This window comes from Panthera tigris, chromosome C1 (assembly GCF_018350195.1).
Source record: "Panthera tigris isolate Pti1 chromosome C1, P.tigris_Pti1_mat1.1, whole genome shotgun sequence".
NCBI lineage: Eukaryota > Metazoa > Chordata > Mammalia > Carnivora > Felidae > Panthera > Panthera tigris.
This window is the reverse complement of record NC_056667.1, coordinates 78,015,833-78,042,047: the sequence shown is the minus strand read 5'-3', so window position 1 is coordinate 78,042,047 and position 26,215 is coordinate 78,015,833. Positions and strand designations below refer to the sequence as shown.

At 38.2% G+C, this 26,215-nt stretch overlaps 2 protein-coding genes across 19 annotated transcripts in view; one reads left to right on the top strand and one right to left on the bottom strand.

The window, feature by feature from the left end:
- The window catches only part of EVI5 (ecotropic viral integration site 5), a 236,664-nt gene that overhangs the window by 55,312 nt on the left and 155,137 nt on the right, over window positions 1-26,215 (top strand). For all 18 annotated transcript variants that reach the window (XM_042997888.1, XM_042997886.1, XM_042997889.1 and 15 more), the window contains one exon: window positions 2,610-2,839. In XM_042997888.1, coding sequence (XP_042853822.1) covers window positions 2,691-2,839 — 149 coding nt within the window. In that variant the 5' untranslated portion in view covers window positions 2,610-2,690. The remainder of the gene's footprint in view (window positions 1-2,609; window positions 2,840-26,215) is intronic.
- Window positions 807-1,175, bottom strand: LOC102952476 (elongin-B-like). Its single transcript, XM_042997899.1, has one exon. It carries the CDS (start codon window positions 1,161-1,163, stop codon window positions 807-809), a length of 357 nt encoding a protein of 118 aa, XP_042853833.1. The 5' UTR covers window positions 1,164-1,175.

The following is a 26,215-nucleotide window of genomic DNA, read 5'->3' as shown; positions in this document are numbered from 1 at the left end:
AAAGAGACAGAGTGTGAGTGGGAGAGGGGCAGAGAGGGAGGGAGACACAGAATCTGAAGCAGGCTCCAGGCTCTGAGCTGTCAGTATAGAGCCCGATGCAGGGCTTGAACTCACGAGTGGTGAGATCATGACCTGAGCTGAAGTCAGATGCTTAACCGACTGAGCCACTCAGGTGCCCCTCCTGTTTTAATTTTCTTTGGTTACGTACCTAGAAGTGGGATTCTGCATCATTTGGTGTTTCTGTTTTTAATTTTTTGAGGAACCTCCATTGTGCTTTCCACAGTGGCTGCACTGATTTACATTTCTGCCAGCCGCATACAAGGGTTCTTTTCCCTCCACATCCTTGCCAACACTTGCTATTTCTTTTTTTTTAATTTTATTTAAATCCAAGTTACTTAGCATATAGTGTAATAATGGTTTCAGGAGTAGAATTTAGTGATTCATCATTTACAATAATACCCAGTGCTCATCCCAACAAGTGCTCTCTTTAATGCCTATCACCCACCCAGTACCCTTCTAGCAACCGTCAGTTCTCTGTATTTAAGAGTCTCTTCTGGTTAGCTTCCTTCTCTGTTTTTATCTTATTTTTCCTTCCCTTACCCTATGTTCATCAGTTATGTTTCTTAAATTCCACATATGAACGAAATCATGTGCTATTTGTCTTTCTCTGACTTATTTCACTTAGCATAATACATTCTAGTTCCATCCACATTGTTGCAAATGACAATATTTCATTCATTTTTTTTTTTTGACACCCAAATCTCTTTTATTGGTGGGGGGGCACTGGGGATGGGCCCGGGGCCTTCTCACTGCACCACTTGTTTGTTGGCGCTGCTTCCTGAGTCCTGTGGCTTCATTACATCGGGCAGCTTGGGTGGACTGGAGAAGGGCTCCATGTGCAGGGCCTTGAAAGCTTCATCTGCCTGGAAGGCCAGCCCCACGGTGGCTGGGGCCTGTGGCCCTGCCGTCTGACTGGTGAAGCCGCACTCTCTCAGTGTCTTGCCATCATCCAGAAGTTGGTCATCCTTGTACAGCTGCTGCTCACCGGGCGGCTGCTTGAGGATACCCTCGACGGTACGCTTCAGCTCAAACATGGTAGTCGACTCCTTGGCGTCCATGAAGATGGTGGTCTTGTGGCAACTGATCGTGAGGAACACGTCCATCGTGGCGGCTGCCTGTCCCAGTATTTCATTCTTTTTGATCATCAAGAAATATTCCACTCTCTCTCTATATAACTCATCTTCTTTATCCATTCATCAGTCAATGGACATTTGGACTCTTTCCATGCTTTGGCTATTGTTGATAGTGCTGCTATAAACGTTGGGGTCTGTGTGCCCCTTCGAATCAGCATTTTTGTATCCTTTGGGTAAAGAGAGATTGAGATCTTAAGGGCTTTTTAAGTTCTGGTTGCTTACTTAGAAAGTTATCTTAAACTTGTGATGTTTGGCTGTTAATAACTACTGCTTTATTTTAGCCAGTGATGGGAATGTCTCCTCTTTCTAGGCATGCCATTCTATTTCTGAGTAGTTCCAACTATGTGAAAATTGTGTTTTGCATCTTTCCCACTCTGCTAACTCAACCATTTATCATAATTTTGTTCTCCAGAAAAAGTCTCTCTTTTTTAAAAATACTCTGTTGTTGTTTGAAGACAGATGTCATGAGTCTCATTACGTCTTATGCTAAGCAAACCCAGTTTTTATTGAATTATTAGTAATGTTACAGCATTCTCCTATCCTTATCACCAAATGGACATATTTTAATCCTTGGCTTTCAAATGATTTTGACTATAGAATACATTTTTTTTTTTTTAATTGGGGTGGGGGGCAGCAGAGGGAGAGAGCAGAGAATCTCAAGTAGGCTGCAGGCTCAACGTGGAGCCCTGTGCAAGGCTCAATCCCACGACCTGGGGATCATGACCTGAGCTGAAATCAAGAGTGAAACGCTCAACCAGTTGAGCCACCCAGGTGTTCCCTACAGAATACGTTTTATATCCCAACTCAGTACGCTCATAAATTATATCTACATGTAGTATGTAGTTTTAATACACACATGTAACTGAAACAATTTCATAAGACAGTATATATTGACACTGATATTTTTTGTTATTTTCCTCTTTTTTTTTTTTGTAAGAGAGAGAGCGCTTGCACATTAGCAGGGTATTGGCAGAGGGAAGGGGTGAGAGAATCTTAGGCAGGCTCCACACCCAGCACAGAACCTGACACGGGGCTTGATCTCACAACTACAAGATCGTGACCTGAGCCGAAATCAACAGTCAGATGTTTAACTGACTGAGCCACCCAGGTGCCCCTGTTCTTTCTCATTTTTCAAAAATGCTGGTTTTATTTCTCATGTAGATTGTATTACTTCCTGATGAGTTTCAACCTGTAGTTTCGAAAACACTGTTCTAGTTTGTTCACATTGCAGAATTGAAATAAATATTTCCCAAAAGCTAATGTTAGGCTAATCGTTGGTAAAGTAGGTTTTACCTTTATCACCTCAAAGAAAATATTGTGATGGTGGTTATTAAGTAAAACTTAACAGGGTTACCAAGTTCTTGGTAATAAATGTAGTAAAACTAAAATATTTTCAACTTTAATTTTTATTTGTAGGTGGCGACAGACAAGGTTGCAGAAAAGCTGAGTTCTACTCTCTCATGGGTGAAGAACACAGTATCACATACAGTCAGTCAGATGGCCAGTCAGGTGGCAAGTCCATCTGCCTCATTACACACTACATCCTCATCTACCACACTATCCACGCCAGCCCTTTCACCATCTTCCCCTTCACAGTTGAGTCCAGACGACTTAGAACTCCTGGCTAAACTGGAGGAACAAAATAGGTGAGTGAGGTTGCTTGGCTTTTCTCTCTCTGCAATTATATGAACTCAGCCATTCATTTATGTATATATGCCATAATCAAAATTTACTTTTTTTAGAATGTTTATTTTCTAGTCTTCGGCTCCTTGTTTGTCAAAATTACTTAACAAAAGTATCCACGTCTTTTTTGGAGGAGTTGGTCTTAAAACTAAAGTTGTATTAAAATTTCCTCCTGGCTCAGATAGCTTTAGAGATGTTTTTTGTTAATATAGCAAATTCCCTAAATTGTTACTGAATTTTAGAATTTTGTTAAGGCAAATAAGACTACCATTTTTATTTTTATTTTTTTAAAGTTTATTTTGAGAGAGAGAGAGAGAGAGTGAGTGAGTGTGTGTGTGTGTGTGTGTGTGTGTGTGTGTGTGTGTGTGTGTGTGTAAGCAGGGAAGGAGCAAAAAGAGGAAGAGACCATATCCCAAACAAGCTCATGCTGTCAGCATAGAGCCCAGCACGGGGCTCGAACTCTCGAACTGTGAGATCATGACCTGAGCCAAGATCAACAGTTGGATGCTTAACCATCCAGGTGCCCCAAAACTGCCATCTTTGATTTAAACTCTATAAGTAGCCCCTTTGGTTAATTTGTAAAGTAATTTAATTTAGGGTGGATGGTTGATTTATGGTTTAGAGTAGGAAATCTCTTCATTCAGTTTACTCATAGAAGGCAGTATCTTTTTCTCTTAATGGGCATGAAATAGAATAGTCATTTGTTAGCAATGTATACTCTGGACCCTGTGTGTCCCTTCACTATATTATTATCAGAATCTATTTTGGGCTTCAGCTACAAAAGAATCATTGGAAGAGCCCCCTTTTGTGTTCAGTCGAGATGTATACTACCATTGGCTTTAAGAGTAAGAACATAACTTCTAACAGCTTTTTTTCATATATAATTGACATAATAAACTACACATATTTGTGTGCAGTTTGATTGGTTTTGACATATGTATATATCTGTGAAATAATCACCAAAGGCAAAACAAACATATCCATTATTCTCCTTTGCATCCCCAGGCAGCCATTGATCTCTTACAGTTATGTAGATTAGTTTGCATTTTCTAGAATTTTATAGAAATGGAATAATAGAGTATGCACTTTTTTTATTGGTGTATTTTACTCAGCATGATTATTTTGAGATTCATCCATGTTGTAGTGTGTGTGAATAGTTCATTTTTTTTACTTGTTTAGTGGTATTGTATAGTATGGATATATGCTAGTTTATTCACTCTTTATTATGAAATGTTGTAAATACTTGTATGCAAACCTTTGTACAGATAGACGAATGCTTCATTTTTCCTGAGCAAATACCTAGAATTGGAATGGCTGGTTTATATGATAGGTGAACATTTAACTGCCAAACTATTTCCAAAGGGCCTATACGTTTCACATTCCCACCAACAGTATATGAAAATTTCAGTTCCTCTACATCCTTGCCAATACTTGGTGTAGTCTTTAATTTTAGCTAACATATATTGGTATCTTGTAGTTTTTTTGTGTTGTTTTGAAGTTTATTTTTGAGAGAGACCGAGACAGCACTTGCAGGGGAGGGGCAGAGAGAGAGAGGCAGAGAATCCCTTCTCAGCACAGAGGCTGACACAGGTCTCGAACCCACGAGCCATTGAGATCATGACCCAAGCTGAAATCAAAGTTGGACGCTCAACTGACTAAGCCACCTAGGCCCCTGGTATCTTGTAGTTTTAATTTGATTTTCCTAATGGTGTTGAGCATCTTTTTATGTGCTTATTTGCCATGATGTATCTTCTTTGATAAAATGTCTGTTTGAATTTTTTGCCTGTTAAAATTAGCTTGTTTGCTTTCTTATTATTGTATTTTAAGAGTTCCTTGAACATTTGGAATATGAATTCTTTTCACATAATATGTTTTGAAATATTTTTTCCTAGTCTGTGGCTTATCATTCTCTTAACAGTATCTTTTGTTGTAAGTTTTGATGAAGTTGTAAATTTTGATTGTCCAGTTTGAAATTGTTCTTTTATGGATTGTCCTTTTGATGACTCAAGGTCAGATAGCTTGATGCCTGTATTTTTTTACAGAAGATTTTTTATAAAGTTTTGTTTAGGTCTGATCCCTTTTTTTTTTAAAGCGGTGTTTTTTAAGTTTATTTTTAAATGTTTTATTTATTTTTGAGACAGAGAGAGACAGAGCATGAGCAGGGGAGGGGCAGAGAGAGAGGGAGACCCAGAATCCGAAGCAGGCTCCAGGCTCTGAGCTGTCAGCACAGAGCCCGACGCGGGGCTCGAACTCACAAACCGCGAGATCATGACCTGAGCTGAAGTTGGATGCTCAGCCGACTGAGCCACTCAGGCGCCCCTAAGTTTATTTTTAGAGAGAGAGAGAGACAGCGTGAGTGGGAGGGGACAGAGAGAGAGAGAGGGTGAGAGAGAGAGAATCCCAAGCAGGCTCTGAATTGTGAGCATAGAGCCTGATGTGGGGCTGGAGCTCACGAACTGTGAGATCATGATCTGAGCCTAAATCAGGCCCAGTCAACTCAGGCTCAGTCAACTGACTGAGTCACCCTGGCACCCCTAGATCTCATCAGTTTGGAGTTAGTTTTGTATATGGAGCAAAGTATAGATCAAAATTCATTTTTTGAATATGCATATTTAATTGTTCCTGTACCATTTGTTGAAAAGGCTACCCTTTCTTGACTTAAATATTTTTGCACTTATGTCAAAAATTAGTTGTTCCATTGGTGTGTTTTCTGGCTTAATGCCAATACAGTACACTTTTGATTAGTGTAACTTTATAATACATCTTAAAATGAGATAGTGTTAATCTTCCAACTTAGTTCTCCATTTTGAATATTTTTGGAACTTAACATTCCCATATGAATTTTATTTTATTTAATTAATTAATTAATTATTTTAATGCAAAAGATTTTATTTTTTTTTTAAAACCGGGAAGAATATTTTGAAAAAATAACCTATACCTTTCCTAAAATACCTAATTTGGAATATTTCTTTTTTTTTTTTTTTTTCAATATATGAAATTTATTGTCAAATTGGTTTCCATACAACACCCAGTGCTCATCCCAAAAGGTGCCCTCCTCAATACCCATCACCCACCCTTTCACCCACCCTTCCCTCCCTCCCACCCCCCATCAACCCTCAGTTTGTTCTCAGTTTTTATGAGTCTCTTATGCTTTGGCTCTCTCCCACTCTAACCTCTTTTTTTTTTTTCTTCCTTCCCCTCCCCCATGGGTTCCTGTTAAGTTTCTCAGGATTCCCATATGAATTTTAAAACAAATTGTTAATTTCCACAAAAAACACTTACTGAGGCTTTGATTCAACTGTATTGCCTTATATATCCTGCTGCATTGCTAAACTTGTTGTTTTGGTAGGTTTTGTTATTTTTATTTTTTTAGATTACATTAGATTTTGTAATGTGAATGAGGATGTTAACTCTGATTAAAGCACTTTCACTTCTTCTTTCCAATCTGGATGCCTTTATTTCTTTTTCTTGCCTTATTACAACTGGCCAATACCTTGAGTACAAATTTGAATGTAAGTGGTGAACGTACATTTTTGTTTTCCTGATCTTAGGGATGAAACATTAAATATGTTAACTGTAGGCTTTTGTAGATGGCTTTTATCAGATTGAGGAAGTTTCTTTATCTTCCTCATTTTCTTAGAGTTTAAAAGAAATAGATTTTGGATTTTGTCAAATGCTTTTTCTCCATTTACTGAAATGATCATGTAGTGTTCCTTTTATAGTCTGATATGGTGAATTACATTGATTTTTGAATGTTAAACCAACTTTGCATTCCTGAGATAATCCCACTTGGTTGTGATAAATTGTCTTTACAAAATATTGTTGGATTTGATCTGCTAAAATTGTATTTGGAATTTTTGCATCTTTGTTCAGGGTAAATATTGATCTGTAGTTGTCTTATGATTTTTTTTACATTTATATGTAATGTCTTTGTGATCTTTCTTCTTTTCTAGTATTTGTTTGGTGCTGTATATTTTTAAGCCCTGTTTTAGCAACAGCCATTTAAATTTATTGAGAATTCTTGGTAGGGAGGGAAGATGGCGGCGTAAGAGGACGTGGGTTCACCACGCGTCCTGCTGATCACTTAGATTCCACCTACACCTGCCTAAATAACCCAGAAAACCGCCAGAGGATTAGCAGAATGGAGTCTCCGGAGCCCGAAGAGGGTAGGAAGGGCGGCGAGGCGGTGCGTGCTCCACGGACTGGCGGGAGGGAGCCGGGGCGGAGGGGCGGCTCGCTGGCCAAGCAGAGCCCCCCGGGTCTGGCTGGCAAAAGCGGAGGGGCCAGACGGACTGTGTTCCGACAGCAAGCGCGACTTAGCGTCTGGGAGGTCATAAGTTAACAGCTCTGCTCAGAAAGCGGGAAGGCTGGAGAACAAAGGGAGGGAGACCTGCTGAGCCCCCGGACGGCAGAGCTCAGCTTGGCGGGGAACAAAGGCGCTCGCCAGCGCCATCTCCCCCGCCCACCCCCCAGCCAAAATCCCAAAGAGAACCAGTTCCTGCAAGGGAACTTGCTCGCTCCGCGCAAACACCCAACTCTGTTTCTGCGGAGCCAAACCTCCGGCAGCGGATCTGACTCCCTCCCGCTGCCACAGGGCCCCTCCTAAAGTGGATCACCTAAGGAGAAGCAAGCTAAGCCTGCCCCTCCTGCCCCAGTGCACCTTGCCTACCCACCCCAGCTAATACGCCAGATCCCCAGCACCACAAGCCTGGCAGTGTGCAAATAGCCCAGACGGGCCACGCCACCCCACCCCACAGTGAATCCCGCCCCCAGGAGAGGGGAAGAGAAGACACACACCAGTCTGACTGTGGTCCCAGCGGTGGGCTGGGGGCAGACATCAGGTTGGACTGCGGCCTCGCCCACCAACTCCAGTTATACACCACAGCACAGGGGAAGTGCCCTGCAGGTCCTCACCACTCCAGGGACTCTCCAAAATGACCAAACGGAACAATTCCCCTCAGAAGAATCTCCAGGAAATAACAACAGCTAATGAACTGATCAAAAAGGATTTAAATAATATAACAGAAAGTGAATTTAGAATAATAGTCATAAAATTAATCGCTGGGCTTGAAAACAGTATACAGGACAGCAGAGAATCTCTTGCCACAGAGATCAAGGGACTAAGGAACAGTCACGACGAGCTGAAACGCTTTAAACGAAATGCAAAACAAAATGGAAACGACGACAGCTCGGATTGAAGAGGCAGAGAAGAGAATAGGTGAACTAGAAGATAAAGTTATGGAAAAAGAGGAAGCTGAGAGAAAGATAAAAAAATCCAGGAGTATGAGGGGAAAATTAGAGAACTAAGTGATACACTAAAAAGAAATAATATACGCATAATTGGTATCCCAGAGGAGGAAGAGAGAGGGAAAGGTGCTGAAGGGGTACTTGAAGAAATTATAGCTGAGAACTTCCCTGAACTGGGGAAGCAAAAAGGCATTGAAATCCAAGAGGCACAGAGAACTCCCTTCAGACGTAACTTGAATCGGTCTTCTGCACGACATATCATAGTGAAACTGGCAAAATACGAGGATAAAGAGAAAATTCTGAAAGCAGCAAGGGATAAACGTGCCCTCACATATAAAGGGAGACCTATAAGACTCGTGACTGATCTCTCCTTTGAAACTTGGCAGGCCAGAAAGGCTTGGCACGATATCTACAGTGTGCTAAACAGAAAAAATATGCAGCCGAGAATCCTTTATCCAGCAAGTCTGTCATTTAGAATAGAAGGAAAGATAAAGGTCTTCCCAAACAAACAAAAACTGAAGGAATTTGTCACCACTAAACCAGCCCTACAAGAGATCCTAAGGGCGATCCTGTGAGACAAAGTACCAGAGACATCACTACAAGCATAAAACATACAGACATCACAATGACTCTAAACCCGTATCTTTCTATAATAACACTGAATGTAAATGGATTAAATGCTCCAACTAAAAGACATAGGGTATCAGAATGGATAAAAAAACAAGACCCATCTATTTGCTGTCTACAAGAGACTCATTTTAGATCTGAGGACACCTTTAGATTGAGAGTGAGGGGATGGAGAACTATTTATCATGCTACTGGAAGCCAAAAGAAAGCTGGAGTAGCCATACTTATATCAGACAAACTAGACTTTAAATTAAAGGCTGTAACAAGAGATGCAGAAGGGCATTATATAATAATTACAGGGTCTATCCATCAGGAAGAGCTAACAATTATAAATGTCTATGCGCCGAATACCGGAGCCCCCAGATATATAAAACAGTTACTCATAAACATAAGCAACCTTATGGATAAGAATGTGGTAATTGCAGGGGACTTTAACACCCCACTTACAGAAATGGATAGATCATCTAGACACACAGTCAATAAAGAAACAAGGGCCCTGAATGATACATTGGATCAGATGGACTTGACAGATATATTTAGAACTCTGCATCCCAAAGCAACAGAATATACTTTCTTCTCAAGTGCACATGGAACATTCTCCCAGATAGATCATATACTGGGTCACAAAACAGCCCTTCATAAGTTTACAAGAATTGAAATTATACCATGCATACTTTCAGACCACAATGCTATGAAGCTTGAAATCAACCACAGGAAAAAGTCTGGAAAACCTCCAAAAGCATGGAGGTTAAAGAACACCCTACTAACGAATGAGTGGGTCAACCAGGCAATTAGAGAAGAAATTAAAAAATATATGGAAACAAACGAAAATGAAAATACAACAATCCAAACGCTTTGGGACGCAGCGAAGGCAGTCCTGAGAGGAAAATACATTGCAATCCAGGCCTATCTCAAGAAACAAGAAAAATCCCAAATACAAAATCTAACAGCACACCTAAAGGAAATAGAAGCAGAACAGCAAAGGCAGCCTAAACCCAGCAGAAGAAGAGAAATCATAAAGATCAGAGCAGAAATAAACAATATAGAATCTAAAAAAACTGTAGAGCAGATCAACGAAACCAAGAGTTGGTTTTTTGAAAAAATAAACAAAATTGACAAACCTCTAGTCAGGCTTCTCAAAAAGAAAAGGGAGATGACCCAAATAGATAAAATCATGAATGAAAATGGAATTATTACAAACAATCCCTCAGAGATACAAACAATTATCAGGGAATACTATGAAAAATTATATACCAACAAATTGGACAACCTGGAAGAAATGGACAAATTCCTAAACACCCACACTCTTCCAAAACTCAATCAGGAGGAAATAGAAAGCTTGAACAGACCCATAACCAGCGAAGAAATTGAATCGGTTATCAAAAATCTCCCAACAAATAAGAGTCCAGGGCCAGATGGCTTCCCAGGGGAGTTCTACCAGATGTTTAAAGCAGAGATAATACCTATCCTTCTCAAGCTATTCCAAGAAATAGAAAGGGAAGGAAAACTTCCAGACTCATTCTATGAAGCCAGTATTACTTTGATTCCTAAACCAGACAGAGACCCAGTAAAAAAAGAGAACTACAGGCCAATATCCCTGATGAATATGGATGCAAAATTCTCAATACGATACTAGCAAATCGAATTCAACAGCATATAAAAAGAATTATTCACCATGATCAAGTGGGATTCATTCCTGGGATGCAGGGCTGGTTCAACATTCGCAAATCGATCAACGTGATACATCACATTAACAAAAAAAGAAGAACCATATGATCCTGTCAATCGATGCAGAAAAGGCCTTTGACAAAATCCAGCACCCTTTCTTAATAAAAACCCTTGAGAAAGTCGGGATAGAAGGAACATACTTAAAGATCATAAAAGCCATTTATGAAAAGCCCACAGCTAACATCATCCTCAACGGGGAAAAACTGAGAGCTTTTTCCCTGAGATCAGGAACACAACAGGGATGCCCACTCTCACCGCTGTTGTTTAACATAGTGCTGGAAGTTCTAGCATCAGCAGTCAGACAACAAAAGGAAATCAAAGGCATCAACATTGGGAAAGATGAAGTCAAGCTTTTGCTTTTGCAGATGACATGATATTATACATGGAAAATCCGATAGACTCCACAAAAAGTCTGCTAGAACTGATACATGAATTCAGCAAAGTTGCAGGATACAAAATCAATGTACAGAAATCAGTTGCATTCTTATACACTAACAATGAAGCAACAGAAAGACAAATAAAGAAACTGATCCCATTCACAATTGCACCAAGAAGCATAAAATACCTAGGAATAAATCTAACCAAAGATGTAAAAGATCTGTATGCTGAAAACTATAGAAAGCTTATGCAGGTAATTGAAGAAGATTTAAAGAAATGGAAAGACATTCCCTGCTCATGGATTGGAAGAATAAATATTGTCAAAATGTCAATACTACCCAAAGCTATCTACACATTCAATTCAATCCCAATCAAAATTGCACCAGCATTCTTCTCGAAACTAGAACAAGCAGTCCTAAAATTCATATGGAACCACAAAAGGCCCCGAATAGCCAAAGTAATTTTGAAGAAGAAGACCAAAGCAGGAGGCATCACAATCCCAGACTTTAGCCTCTACTACAAAGCTGTCATCATCAAGACAGCATGGTATTGGCACAGAAACAGACACATAGACCAATGGAATAGAATAGAAACCCCAGAACTAGACCCACAAACGTATGGCCAACTCATCTTTGACAAAGCAGGAAAGAACATCCAATGGAAAAAAGACAGTCTCTTTAACAAATGGTGCTGGGAGAACTGGACAGCAACATGCAGAAGGTTGAAACTAGACCACACCATTCACAAAATAAACTCAAAATGGATAAAGGACCTGAATGTGAGACAGGAAACCATCAAAACCTTAGAGGAGAAAGCAGGAAAAAGCAGGAAAAGACCTCTCTGACCTCAGCCGTAGCAATCTCTTACTCGACACATCCCCAAAGGCAAGGGAATTAAGAGCAAAAGTGAATTACTGGGACCTTATGAAGATAAAAAGCTTCTGCACAGCAAAGGAAACAACCAACAAAACTAAAAGGCAACCAACGGAATGGGAAAAGATATTTGCAAATGACACATCGGACAAAGGGCTAGTATCCAAAATCTATAAAGAGCTCATCAAACTCCACACCCGAAAAACAAATAACCCAGTGAAGAAATGGGCAGAAAACATGAATAGACACTTCTCTAAAGAAGACATCCGGATGGCCAACAGGCACATGAAAAGATGCTCAACGTCGCTCCTTATCAGGGAAATAGAAATCAAAACCACACTCAGATATCACCTCACGCCAGTCAGAGTGGCCAAAATGAACAAATCAGGAGACTATAGATGCTGGAGAGGATGTGGAGAAACGGGAACCCTCTTGCACTGTTGGTGGGAATGCAAATTGGTGCAGCCGCTCTGGAAAGCGGTGTGGAGGTTCCTCAGAAAATTAAAAATAGACCTACCCTATGACCCAGCAACAGCACTGCTAGGAATTTATCCAAGGGATACAGGAGTACTGATGCATAGGGGCACTTGTACCCCAATGTTTATAGCAACACTCTCAACAATAGCCAAATTATGGAAAGAGCCTAAATGTCCATCCACTGATGAATGGATAAAGAAATTGTGGTTTATATACACAATGGAATACTACGTGGCAATGAGAAAAAATGAAATATGGCCTTTTGTAGCAACGTGGATGAACTGGAGAGTGTGATGCTAAGTGAAATAAGCCATACAGAGAAAGACAGATACCATATGGTTTCACTCTTATGTGGATCCTGAGAAACTTAACAGAAACCCATGGGGGAGGGGAAGGAAAAAAAAAAAAAAGAGGTTAGAGTGGGAGAGAGCCAAAGCATAAGAGACTGTTAAAAACTGAGAACAAACTGAGGGTTGATGGGGGGTGGGAGGGAGGGCAGGGTGGGTGACGGATATTGAGGAGGGCACCTTTTGGGATGAGCACTGGGTGTTGTATGGAAACCAATTTGACAGTAAATTTCATATATTAAAAAAAATAATAAAAATAAAAATAAAATAAAAAATAAATAAATTTATTGAGAATTCTTTTATGATCTTGAATATTATCTTATTTTGGTAAACATTTTATGTGAACTTGAGAAGAGGGTATATTAAACTGTTGGGTAGAGTATTCTATAAACATTAGTTGGTTAAAATGGATTGATAATGTTTAAGTCTACTATTTATTTTCTGGTTTTCTGTTTACTTTTGATATCGGATATGGACAGAAGAGTATGGATGATCCCAACTATAATTGTGGATTTGTCTGTTTCTCTTTAAATTATTTCAGTCTTTGTTTCATGTATCTTGAAGTTGTACTTATTAAGTATTTAAACATTTAGGTTTGTTATGCCCTCTTGTGAAACCCCTTCTTTATCTTTGGTAATACTGTTTGCTTAGAAATCTACATAGTCATTGTTCCTTTCTTTTGAATAGTGTTAAAATATTATACATTTTCCAGCCTTTAAAGTTCCTCAGCTAGGCAATATATATTTATATCTTTTAAAAATACAAATGAATGATCTTTGCCTTATAATATTTACCATTTATTTGTTTAAAAATTACAGAAAGAAAGTTTTATTTCTTCCTCACATTTCATATTCATTTTAAGCTGCAAGTTGAGTACATCTTTGTTCCATACTTCTTTATTCCAGGACTAATGACCACCCCTTATCCAGGATAAACCAGACCTGTGGCAGATGCAAAAGAGATAGAGTGGAAATACCTTAAAGTGTCTGTTAGGGAGTTGTAGACGTAACTTCTATCTAGATTTTATTGGCCAAAGCAAATCATGTATCCAAACCTTTTGGAGTGAAGTGGGAATTACAGTCTTCTTGCAGGGCTAGATCCAAGAAAATATGTATGCTGCTATTAATATTTCTTTTGCTTTTTTCCTGTATTTTCACTGTATTTTTATTGTATCTTTAATTTGTTCACACACTGTAAAATCCACCCTTTGAAAGCATATGATATAGTGATTTTGGTATATTTACAAAGTTGTGCATCTATTACTATTGTTCAACTTCAGAACATTTTAATCCCCCCCCCCCCCCCCAAGAAACTCTCTACTGCTTAGTCTCCCTTTTTTACCTTTCTTCCAGCCACTGGTAATCACTAATCTGCTTTCTATCTCTGTGGGTTTGCCTACTCTTGGACACTTCATTATGGAATCATAAAGTAGGTAGTCTTTTGTGACTAGAAAACAGTGTTTTCTAGGTTTTTCAGGAAAATAGATCATTTATATTTAATGTGATTATTGATATGTTTAAATCTTTTGTTTTATTTTTTAAATTATTATTGTTATTATTATTATTATTATTATTATTATTGTTTTTTGAGAGAGAGTGCACAAGGGAGGGAGAGAGAATCTTAAGTGGGCTCCATGGGGCTTGGTCTCATGACTGTGAGGTCATGACCAGCACCGAATCAAGAGTCAGATGCTTAACTGAGCCACCCAGGCACCCCTGTCATTTTGTTTTATATTGTTGTTTCCTTTTATTTTTCTGCTTACTTTTTATTTAATGGAATTTTTTTAGTGTTTTTTTTCTTTGTTGATTTATCAGCTATAAATATGTTTTGTTATTTTACTGGTTGCTTTAAGGTTCATAGTAGAAATCTCTAATTTATCTCTATTTGCCTTCAAGGGATCTCATACTAACTATTTCAGATGTGGTGTAAGAACTTAGAATAGTACAGGGGCACTTAGGTGGCTCAGTCAGTTAAGCGTATACTTTGGCTCAGGTCATGATCTCACAGTTGGTGAGTTTGAGCCCTGCATCAGGCTCTGTGCTGACAGCTCAGAGCCTGCGGCTGCTTTGGATTCTGTGTTTCCCTCTCTCTCTCTCTGCCCCTCCCCTACTATACTCTGTCTCTCTCTGTCTCAAAAATAAATAAACATTAAAAAAAAAAAAAAAAAAGAATAGTACAGTTCCATATCTCCTCTCCAGTCCTTTATGCTAGTTTTGTCCTGTGTCTTCCTATTATATATGTTGTAACCCTCATTCTGTATTAATATTTTTGCTTCAACAATTATCTTTTATTTTTTTTAATTTATTTTTATTTTTATTTTTATTTTTTTTAACGTTTTATTTATTTTTGAGACAGGGAGAGACAGAGCATGAACGGGGGAGGGGCAGAGAGAGAGGGAGACACAGAATCGGAAGCAGGCTCCAGGCTCTGAGCCATCAGCCCAGAGCCCGACGCGGGGCTCGAACTCACAGACTGTGAGATCGTGACCTGAGCCGAAGTCGGACGCTTAACCGACTGAGCCACCCAGGCGCCCCAACAATTATCTTTTAAAGAAATTAAAATAATAAAATATCTCATATATTTATATAGTTTCCACCTCTGGAGCTCTTTCATTCTTTAACTCTAGATTTCCACCTGATATACTTTTCCTGTCTGAAGGACTTCATTTAATAATAATTCATGAAGGGTGGGGCTGCTCTTGTATGTTTGAGTCTTCATTTTGCCTTTGATTTGTAAAGATGTTTTCTTTGCATATAGGTTGACAGTTCCCCCACCCCCAGCCCCCACAGTGCTTCGGTGATGTTTCATTGACTTCTGTCTTGCATTGTTTTCATTAGGAAATCTGATCCATTCCTAATCTTTGTTCCTGTATATATAGTGTGGTTTTTTTCCTCTTTTTAAGATTTTTTTCTTTATTCCTGATCTAAGCAGTTTGATTCAGAGCTGCCTGATTGTACTTTTTTTCATGTTTCTTGTATTTGGGTTTTGTGGAACTTCTTGTACATTTATAGTTTTCTTCAAATTTGGAAACTTGTTGACAGTTTTTTTCGGTGGCCCAATCCATTGAGTGTCCAACTTCAGCTCAGGTTATGATCTCATGGTTCATGGTTTCGAAGTTGGGCTTTGTGTTGGCAATGCAGAGCCTGCTTCACATTCTCTGTCTCCCTTTCTCTCTGTTCCTTCCCGCTCACGCTCTCTCAAAGATAAACATTAAAAAAAAAAAGGGCACTTGTATTGAGCACAGGATGATGTATGTAAATGATGAAACACTGAATCTACTTCTGAAACCAATATTGTACTGTATGTTAACTAAAATAAAAATATTAATAAAAAAATGAATTGGTTCCTTAATGGAAAAATAGTGTACACAAAAGATAACTTTTGGTGCTGAGTTTGTAAGTGACCAAAGTTGAATTTATTTTTATGGTTGTGATCAGTAATTACTGTACTACTAATATATACAAAGCACTACAGTAGGAATTATTGTAAGTTATGGATATAGATGAACTTTTCTCCAAGTAATTCACAGTTTATTCAGGAATACCAGATGTGCCCTGTGTATATGTTAATATCTAAAGAATAATTACTAGAGTTATTTAAAAACGTTCAGAAAAGAGGTTTTGACAAATCAGAATTTGAAGTTAAAGGAGCAGAAGGTTGTCATTCTTGTTCTTGTATGGATTACTCAAAATCTGTACTCTTATTTTTTTTTTTTAATATTTATTTTTGAGAGACAGAGCTTGAGTGGGGGAGGGGCACAGAGAGAGAGGGGGACACAGAATCCAAAGCAGGCTCCAGGCTCTGAGCGGCAACACAGAGCCTGACGCGGGGCTCGAACTCATAAGGTGAAAGATCATGCCCTCAGTGGAAGTCAGACGCCCTGCCGACTGAGCCACCCAGGCTCCCCAAAATCTGTGCTCTTTTTGAGTTCACATTTTGAGTTTTTCTTTCCTTTCCTTCATTAAAACCCAGAATCCATGGGAAGGATTTATTTGTAGAGAAGTTGAATCTAGTGACACATTGTTTTACCTTAGAACAATCCTGGTGGAAAAACACATCTCTGACTCAATGAAAAATAAAATGGCATGGGGCGCCTGGGTGGCGCAGTCGGTTAAGCGTCCGACTTCAGCCAGGTCACGATCTCGCGGTCCGTGAGTTCGAGCCCCGCGTCGGGCTCTGGGCTGATGGCTCGGAGCCTGGAGCCTGTTTCCGATTCTGTGTCTCCCTCTCTCTCTGCCCCTCCCCCGTTCATGCTCTGTCTCTCTCTGTCCCAAAAATAAATAAAAAACGTTGAAAAAAATTAAAAAAAAAAATAAATAAAAATAAAATGGCAAACACTAGGTCTAGCTCTCTTCCCCCTGTTCTGCCCTACTACCCTGCCAACCTCTTATATCCGAGGAAAAAATTCAAAGAATAATAACTTAAATTTTCTCTGACCATTTCTGTGGTTTATAATATAGATATGCAAATTATATAATTCAAGTAAAAATTACGAGACACAGTTTCTTTTTGTAGCAAGGGATATGCTTTTGTTCAAGAGTTTTTTCTTCTCCAAATATAGACTCATGCTACTCATGTTACTTAACTCACTTTAATTCAGAAAGTATAAAAATGGCAATATTTTAGAAAATTAAAATTAAACATTAAAATAACAAATTTTATAAACTGTTTTTTTCTTTCCCATAATTTTACTGCGATGATAACTTTTAAAAATCAGTACATGTGGCAACCCCAGAAAGATGTGAAGAAATGGTTCAATATAATATCAAAGATCTGTTTGATGAAAGTTAATAATTGATAGCCTTAAAGTTGAAATGGGACAGCTGTTTTTTTCCTGTGTGTTAAATGTGTTTTTCTTTTTCATTTTGAAAACATGAAGGCTTTGGCAGAGATGAATTTAGGAAGGTAAGGTTCAAGTGTAATAGCAGTACATTTTAATTAAGGAGGGGAATGTTGCTAATTTCAATTTTTAATAGGCCATTATTTGTGTGGTTTAAAAGTTAGTCATTGTAGCCATGTTCATTTCCTTTTACATTATATTTGGAATCAAAATTTGCTTTTTGATAGAGTTTTGGAAGTGAGATATGAGAATGAGGAAATATGGGTAGGGTTCTTTTAAACTAAATTAAATGTATTTTATGTATTTTTAAGTAAAGTAAGCAGGAATCTTTGAAACCGTAATATATCTTTATCTTACCAACATCTAAAGTTCTACCATCCAGTAAGGTGGCCACAAGCCATATGTGGCACTTGAGCACCTGAAATGTGGCTGGTCTGAATTCTTATGTGCTATAAAAGTGGAATGTACATAAGGTTTTGAATGGCTGATTTGAAAAAAAGAATATCTCATTAATTAAAATTTTGATAACATGCTAAAATGATATTTTGACTATATTTGGTAACATTATTAAAGTTAATTGTACTTGTTTCTTTTACTGTACATGTGGCTACTATAACATTTAAAATGATATAAGGGGCTTGCATTATATTTCTGTTGGACAGTGATGATCTAGATGATCTAACATAACTTTCATTGTAGGTTTATAGTTTTACTACTAAAGCATTACTTTGTTTACCTGAGGATACTCTCTATAATGCAACCCTGAATATTAAGGAAGTAAAAAGCTGAGCAAAACGTATATTTTTAAGTCTCTGTGTTAAAAATTCATGAATTTTAAATCATAGGCGAGGCTTTTAAGATCGTCACACAAACTCTATCCTTCTTCTTTTCGTTGAAGGTTTTTAAAAATTTTTTAAATCAATTGTCTGATTTCCTGAGGAATTTGATGATGTAATTAAAAGAATTTATTGAACTCCTTGTTCTGTTGTAACTAGCTTAGTTTTACATCGTATCTTTATTATTGTTTAGTTAAATTTTTTTTAATGTTTATTTTTGAGAGAGAGAGAGAGAGAAAGAGTCAGAGCAAGGGAGGGTCAGAGAGAGAGGGAGACACAGAATCTGAATCAGGCTCTAGGCTCTGAGCTGTCAGTACAGAGTCTGACACAGGGCTCGAACTCACGAATGCAAGATCATGGCCTGAGCTGAAATTAAGCTGATGCTTAACTGACCGAGCCACCCAGGTGCCCCTGTATCGTATCTTTAAATTAAGAAGTCTAAGAAGTTAAGTATGCTATGCCTGTCTGTCCCAATGTCTGTGTAAAACTAATCCTCAAACCATCAGTTTCTGGTCAGAATATTTGGAAGGGAGCTGGAAGTCTCGTGTTCACCTTCTCTGAGACCTCATCTTAAACAAGAGAAAAAGAAAAAAACTGCTTGCTTTCAGAACTGGAGAGATCCCTATTATTTAGGCAGGCACCCCACTAAGAATTGTCTCTGAATTGCTTCTTGTGTTAATTCTTTGTGTTTTGTCTTAATTCTCCCTTTGTTGTTGTTGTTGTTGTTGTTGTTGTTGTTGTTGTTGCTCTGAGACTTGAATTTGTACTTGATGGTGTTGATGTGAATGGTTGTGACTACTCTGTGAGTCAGGCATGTATTTTGTTGCTACTCATTTGCTTTTCTTTTAGCTTGCTGGTTGCTGTCTTTACCCTAGTACATTCATTCATATCTTGTTCCTTGGATGTAACGTTACAAGAGATATTTGAACCCCATGTTTGGAAAGTTGATCCCTCTGCAGTAAGTGCCAGAGTATTTAGCTTTCCAAATGTTTTTCTTATATGGCAATTTTTTTTACCTTAGCTTTTCTTAGATCTTTCTTTAGCTCTTTGTAAATTATCTTAGCAGTTTACACATTTCCAAATGGCATGATGACTTGTTGCTGTTTTGGTATCCATAGGAAAGCATTATGCTGAGTACAGTAGGATATTTAAAAAGTTTACTATCAATTCTTTGCTAATACAGTATTTCCCATTACCGGTGTGGAATACCTTTTAAGACCCCCAGTGGGTGTCTGAAATCGTGGATAGTACCAAACTCTATGTATACTGTTTTTTTTTCTATACATATGTACTCATGATAAAGTTTAATTTATAAATTTGGCACAGTAAGAGATTAGCAACAATACCTAATAATACAATAGAGCAATTATAGCAATATAGTGAAATAAAAGTTGTGTGAATGTGCTGTCTCTCAAATATCTTAATATACTGTTTTCAGAGATGTTAAGATGCCTACCTGATAAGTTCTAAGCTTCAGACTTGTCTTTTTAGTTACAAGATGCTTATCTACATTGATGTCCCCCAAGTACTTCATACTCTAGATACCTAAAAGATAACCCATTGTTTTCCTTTTCCTTCTTTGTATTTTTCAGTCATGGTATTGTAGCAAGAGAGGCTTTTTCTTTGATGTTTATCAAGTGTGCACTGCTCCACGCTACTCTTTTTTTCTTACATGCCCATCATAAAGCTCACGTTCTGCTGTTTTCCTTAGATAGGTGACCTCTTGGTGAGGATAAGGTTCAGTTCTTAGTTGTTAAGATACGGTAAAGGTAATCTCCCTAATAAAATAAAACTCACACTATTCCCTGTGTTGGCATATTCCCCTTGTTGTCAGCTCTCTGTTTAGTTGCTGCTTCTGTCCTTTAGAGAGCTGAGAATACCTTTTCTCTGCCAAGTCTTCTAAGCTTCTGGAAGCTGCCACACCTACATTTTCTCCATCCTTAATGCTACTTGAAGTCCAACTGAAAATTAGCTTTAGCACCCCATCTCAGATAATGTGGGGTTATAGCAAATGCTGTTCTTAGAGGTAGAACTCTAACAAAAACTTGGAGTTGCTTACTTAGGAGACTGAAGATTATGTATTGTCCAGTCAGTAGAGATCCAGTAGAGACGTTTTAGTCTGGCAGCATTCTGGGAGGATGAATACATTTGGGCTTGTGAATTATTGTATAGCAGTGGCAGTTAAAAAATGGCCAGGAAGCCACACAAATCCGTGAGGAATGCCCTTGATTGTAGTATACAGTATTCCTACTGGGCCAGTATTCTTTTCCTTGAATCTGATAAATTTCTTCTTACTAGTTAGTCATAAGGAAATTATGATGGGATGGGAAGGTAGTTTCTGTTCTTGCAATAAATCCGTCCAAGGCAGTGAACCCATGTGCTCTGGACAGAGGGAAATAAGTAAGTTTTGAATAGACTTTTCAGTAGTCCACAGACGTATGAGTAATGCTTACCATTTTCCCAGTTGCTAGCCGCAAGTCTTTGGAAATTGACATTTTCAAGGTAGTATGCTCCCTCTGTTACCATGTCGGAATGTTTTAATTATCTTGCTGTTTAAGAGTCTTCCTGAGTTGTTTCATCACTGTATTTAGCAAAGAGGAGTAAAAATACCTGATTCTAACTACACATTCTATAAAGTCTATGTTTTCTTAATGAATTTGTAAATTGTTTACCTGCATGCCATGACTTAGTAGTCAAATGGGGAGAGACTTGATAATATCATTTCAAGTATTACTTCTTGAAAATGCTTCAACTCTTTGACAAAAGGACTTCTTTATGCCTATGACTTTGAAAAAAATTCTGAAGTTTCTCTTTAGAAAATTCTAAAATTTGTTAGAGTGCTCAACAAATTTGAAAAGAAAAAAATGAGATAATGTTTATCTTTTCCTTTCTTTACAGAATAGATGCATTTAATATAGCAAAAACAGTACTTTCTAAAGTCAAGTCATTATATTAAAAGGTTATAAAGGGCTTTAGATAATAAAAAGCAATAGTTTCTCACCTAATTGTCACTGCTCCTAGTGTCAATAACCATAGACAATATTTTCTATAAATTGTTATAAAGTTGGTGTATAATTTGCAGAGAAATACTCAGTTCTTAAGTATAGTTTGTTTTGACAAATTTGATTGTGTATTACCCACATGCCCATTAAACACATGGATGATTTCTATCGTGTTAGAAAATTCCTATCATCCCAGAAATTTTCTTGTGCCCTTTTGTAGCAACATCACCACCTTGAAACCTCTCTTCTGATTTTTATTGCCATTGATATATTTTACGTGTTTTTCTATATAACACTTTTTTTGAGCTATAATTCATATACATGCAATTCACTACTTTAAAGTGTACCATTCAGTGTTTTTTCACATATTCAGAGTTGTGTAGCTATCACCACAGGAAAACACGTATCCATTAGCAACCCCTGGCCATTGCTTCTTACTCTTCTCACTTCCGCTCCACTTCTCAGCAACAACTGATCTACTTTATGAAGTCTAGATATTTAATATAAATTGAATTATACAATATGTTTCCTTTTGTGGTTTCTTTCACTTAGCATCATATTTTCAAGGTGCATCCATGTTGTAGCATGTACTAATACTTCATTCCTCTTCATGACTGAATAATATTCCATTGTATGGCTGTATCAGTGTTTTTTATCCATTTAACAGTTGATGGACATTGGATTGTTTCCACTTTGGGACTGTTATGAATAAATGCTTCCATGAATATTTGTTGTATAAGTTTTGTGCATCTGTCACTACAAGAAACCGCATGCCCATTTACATTTGTTTCCTATCCCTTCTCGGGCATAGCTTTTCCATTTCTCTTAGAATTGTCGGACTGTTTTCCAAAGTGGTTTTACTATTTTACATTCACATCAGTGGTGTCTAAGCGTTCCTGTGTACTCCATATCTTCACCAGCAGTTGTTATTGTGTCTTTCAGTTATAACCATCCTAGTGGTTGTAAAGTGATATCTTATTACGGTTTTGGTTTGCATTTCCCAAATGATTAGTGATGCTGAGCAGCTTTTCATGTGCTTATTGGCTATTGTATATCTTCTTTGGAGAAATGTTTATTCTGATTATTTGCCCAGTTTTTAATTGGGTTGCTTGTTTTTATTATGGAGTCATAAGAGTTTCTTATATATTTTAGATATGTCTTCTGAGTTGCAAATAGTTTTTCCTCTTCCTTACGTTTTCTTTTCACTTTCTTGATGGCATCCAGGAAGGCACAAAACATTTAAAAAAGTTTTTTTAAATGTTTTTTTTAAATTTATTTTGGAGGGGGGGCAGAGAAAGAGAAAGAGGGAGACACAATCCAAAGCAAGCTCCAGGCTCTGAGCTGTCAGCACAGAGCCCAATGTGGGGCTTGAACCCACAAACCGTAAGATCATGACCTGAGCCGAAGTTGGACACTTAACCGACTGAGCCACCCAGGTGCACCAAAACATTTTTAATTTTGGTGAGTTCAATATGTTTATATAATTATAAATACGTAAAACTTTGGATTGGGAGTAACTTGGTCTGCGAATGTTCCACAAGACAAGCAAGCATTTCTAATAAGTTTTAACTTGATAAACATGTGATGTCTTGCAATATGAGTAGTATGTGACACTGAATGTCACATGATCACAACTAAGCCAATGGTTCTTGAAATTCACTTTGATACACAAGTGCTTTGGATCACAAGCATGTTTCCAGAATGAATTATGCATGCAAACCAAGGTTTTACTGTATATACGTGTATAGATATAGATATAGTCATTTGTGCTTTGGGTGTCATATTTAAGAATATTTATGTATGCATGTATGTATGTATATTTTGAGAGACACACATGCTCACAGTGTGAGCGGGAGAAGGGCAGAGGGAGAGGGAGACACAATCTGAAATGGGCTCTAGGCTCTGAGCTGTCAGCACAGAGCTGGGTGCAGGGTTTGAATTCATGAATGGTGAGATCATGAACTGAGCCAAAGTCTGACGCTTAACCGACTGAGTCACCCAGGTGCCCCAATTACTTATTTTTTTTTTTAAGTTTACATAATTTTTTTGAGAGAGGAAGGAGGGGAGCAGGGAGGGAAGGAGAGCGAGAATCCCAGGCAGGCTCTGCGCTGTCAGTGCAGAGCCTGACACAGGGCTCAATCTCACAAATTGTGAGATCATGCCCTGAGCCGATACCAAGAGTCACGTGCTTAAGCGAATGAGCCACACCAGGAGCCCATAAGAAGGCTCTACCTAACCCAAAGTCATGAGGATTTACTCCTATATATATATATTTTTTTTAATTTTTTTAATGTTTGTTTATTTTTACGAGAGAGACAGAGTGTGAGTGGGGGAGGAGCAGAGAGAGAGGGAGACATAGAATCTGAAGCAGGCTCCAGGCTCTGAGCTGTCAGCACAGAGCCCGATGAGGGGCTTGAACTCACGAACCGGGAGATCATGACCTGAGCTGAAGTCGGATGCTTACCGACTGAGCCACCCAGGCGCCCCTCTCCTATATTTTTTCTATAATATGCTTGTTCTTGAACTTGATATAAGTGAAATAATATAGTATGTACTTGAGTGCATCTGGCTTCTTTCACTCAACCTAACATTTGTAAGATTTATCCATTTTATTGTATGTATCAGCAGTTTGTTTCTTTTTATTGCTGAGTTAGTATTGCAAGGAATGAATATATCAAAATTTGATCATTTACTTTTCTGGATATTTGGGTTGTTTCTGGGTTGTAACTATTATGAATTAAGCTTCTGTGAACTTTCTTCACATCTTTTTGTGGATATGATTATTCATTTCTCTTGCTGGATCAAATGAAAATTTAGTTCTTCAAAGTGGTTGAACTAGGACATCATTTATTTACCTTGAGAGAGATAGTCCATGAGAAGGCAGAGGAAGGGGAGATAGAGGATCCCAAAGGTCCTCCACACTGTCAGTGTGGAGCCCATTGTAGGGCTCAAACTCATGAACCATGAGATCATAATCTGAGCTGAAATCCAGAGATGAATGCTTGACTGACTGAGCCACATTGCATAGTGTGATTTTAATTTGCTTTATCCTGATGACTAAAACACAAGTTGAATGTTTTCCCATTGCTTTTTGGCCATTTGATTATTTTGTTTTGTAAAATGTCAGCTTAAGTCTCTTAATCACTAAAAAAAAAACAAAAAAAAACTGTGTTGTTTCCATTTTTCATTACTGACTTTAAGAGTTCTTTGTGTATTCTGGATACCAGTCTTATGTGATACATATGTGAGAACTTTTTTTCTCAGTCTATAGTTTACCTTTTCATTTTCTGAAGGGTATCTTTTGAAGAGTAGGGTTTTTAAGTTTTTTTTTTTTTTTTAATTTTTTTTTTTTCAACGTTTTTTATTTATTGTTGGGACAGAGAGAGACAGAGCATGAACGGGGGCGGGGCAGAGAGAGAGGGAGACACAGAATCGGAAACAGGCTCCAGGCTCCGAGCCATCAGCCCAGAGCCTGACGCGGGGCTCGAACTCACAGACCGCGAGATCGTGACCTGGCTGAAGTCGGACGCTTAACCGACTGCGCCACCCAGGCGCCCCGGGTTTTTAAGTTTGATGAAGTCTGCTTTATTTTTTCTTTTGAGGTTAGTGTTTCTTTGTGTCTCATTAACACATTTTGCCTATTTCAAGGTTGTAAAGTCTTTTTCCTGTTTTCTTCAAGGAGTTTTAATAGTTTTTAGCTTTTATATTAATGGCTGTTGTCCATTTGAGTCCTTTTTGTTTGGTGAGTTAAGGCAAGAACAGTATTTTACTTTATTTTTATTATTTATTTAAGTTCTTTTTTAAAAAATATAATTTATTGTTAAATTGGCTAACATACAGCTTGTAAAGTGTGCTCTTGGTTTTTGGAGTAGATTTCCCGTGGTTCATCGGTTACACACAACACCCAGTGCTCATCCCAACAAGTGACCTCCTCAATGCCCATCACCCATTTTCCCCTCTCCCCCACCCTCCCATCCACCCTCAGTTTGTCCTCTGTATTTAAGAGTCTCTTATGGTTTGCCTCCCTCCCTCTCTGTCTGTACCCTAACATTCCCCCATCATCTTCCGTTAAGTTTCTCAAGATCCACATAGGAGTGAAAACAGATGATATCTGTCTTTCTCTGACTGATTTATTTCACTCAGCGTAATACCTTCCAGTTCCATCCACGTTGCTACAAATGGCATGATTTCATTCTAACTGCTAGTAGTATTCCATTGTATACATAAACCATATCTTCTTTATCCCTTCATCAGTTGATGGACATTTAGGCTATTTCCATAATTTGGCTATTGTTGAAAGCGCTTCTGTAAACATTGGGGTACATGTGCTCCTGTGAATGAGCACTCCTGTATCCTTTGGATAAAATTACTAATAGTGCTATTGCTGGGTCATAGTGTAGTTCTGTTTTTAATTTTTTGAGGAACCTCCACACTGTATTCCAGAGTGGCTGCACCAGTTTGCATTCCCACCAGCAGTGCGAGAGGGTTCCCCTTTCTCCACATCCTCGCCAGCATCTGTAGTTTCCTGAGTTGTTCATTTTAGCCACTCTGACCAGTGTGAGGTGGTATCTCAGTGTGGTTTTGATTTGTATTTCCTGATGATGCATGACATTGAGGATCTTTTCATGTGTCTGTTGGCCATCTGGATGTCTTTGGAAAAGTGTCTATTCATGTCTTCTGCCCATTTCTTCACTGGATTATTTGTTTTTTGGGTGTTGAGTTTGGCAAGTTCTTTATAGATTTTGGATACTAACCCTTTATCGGATATGTCATTTGCAAATATCTTTTCCCATTCTGTTGGTTGCCTTTTAGTTTTGTTGATTGTTTCCTTTGCAGTGCAGAGGCTTTTTATCTTGATGAGGTCTAAGTAGTTCATTTTTGCTTTTAATTCTTTTGCCTTTGGAGATGTGTCAAGCAAGAAATTGCTGCAGCTGAGGTTATAGAGGTTGTTGCCTGTTTAGGGTTTTGATGGTTTCCTGTCTCAC

Bases quoted from the DNA above. Each gene is read 5' to 3' on its own strand.
- LOC102952476 (XM_042997899.1), bottom strand. From the start codon at position 1,163: ATGGACGTGTTCCTCACGATCAGTTGCCACAAGACCACCATCTTCATG.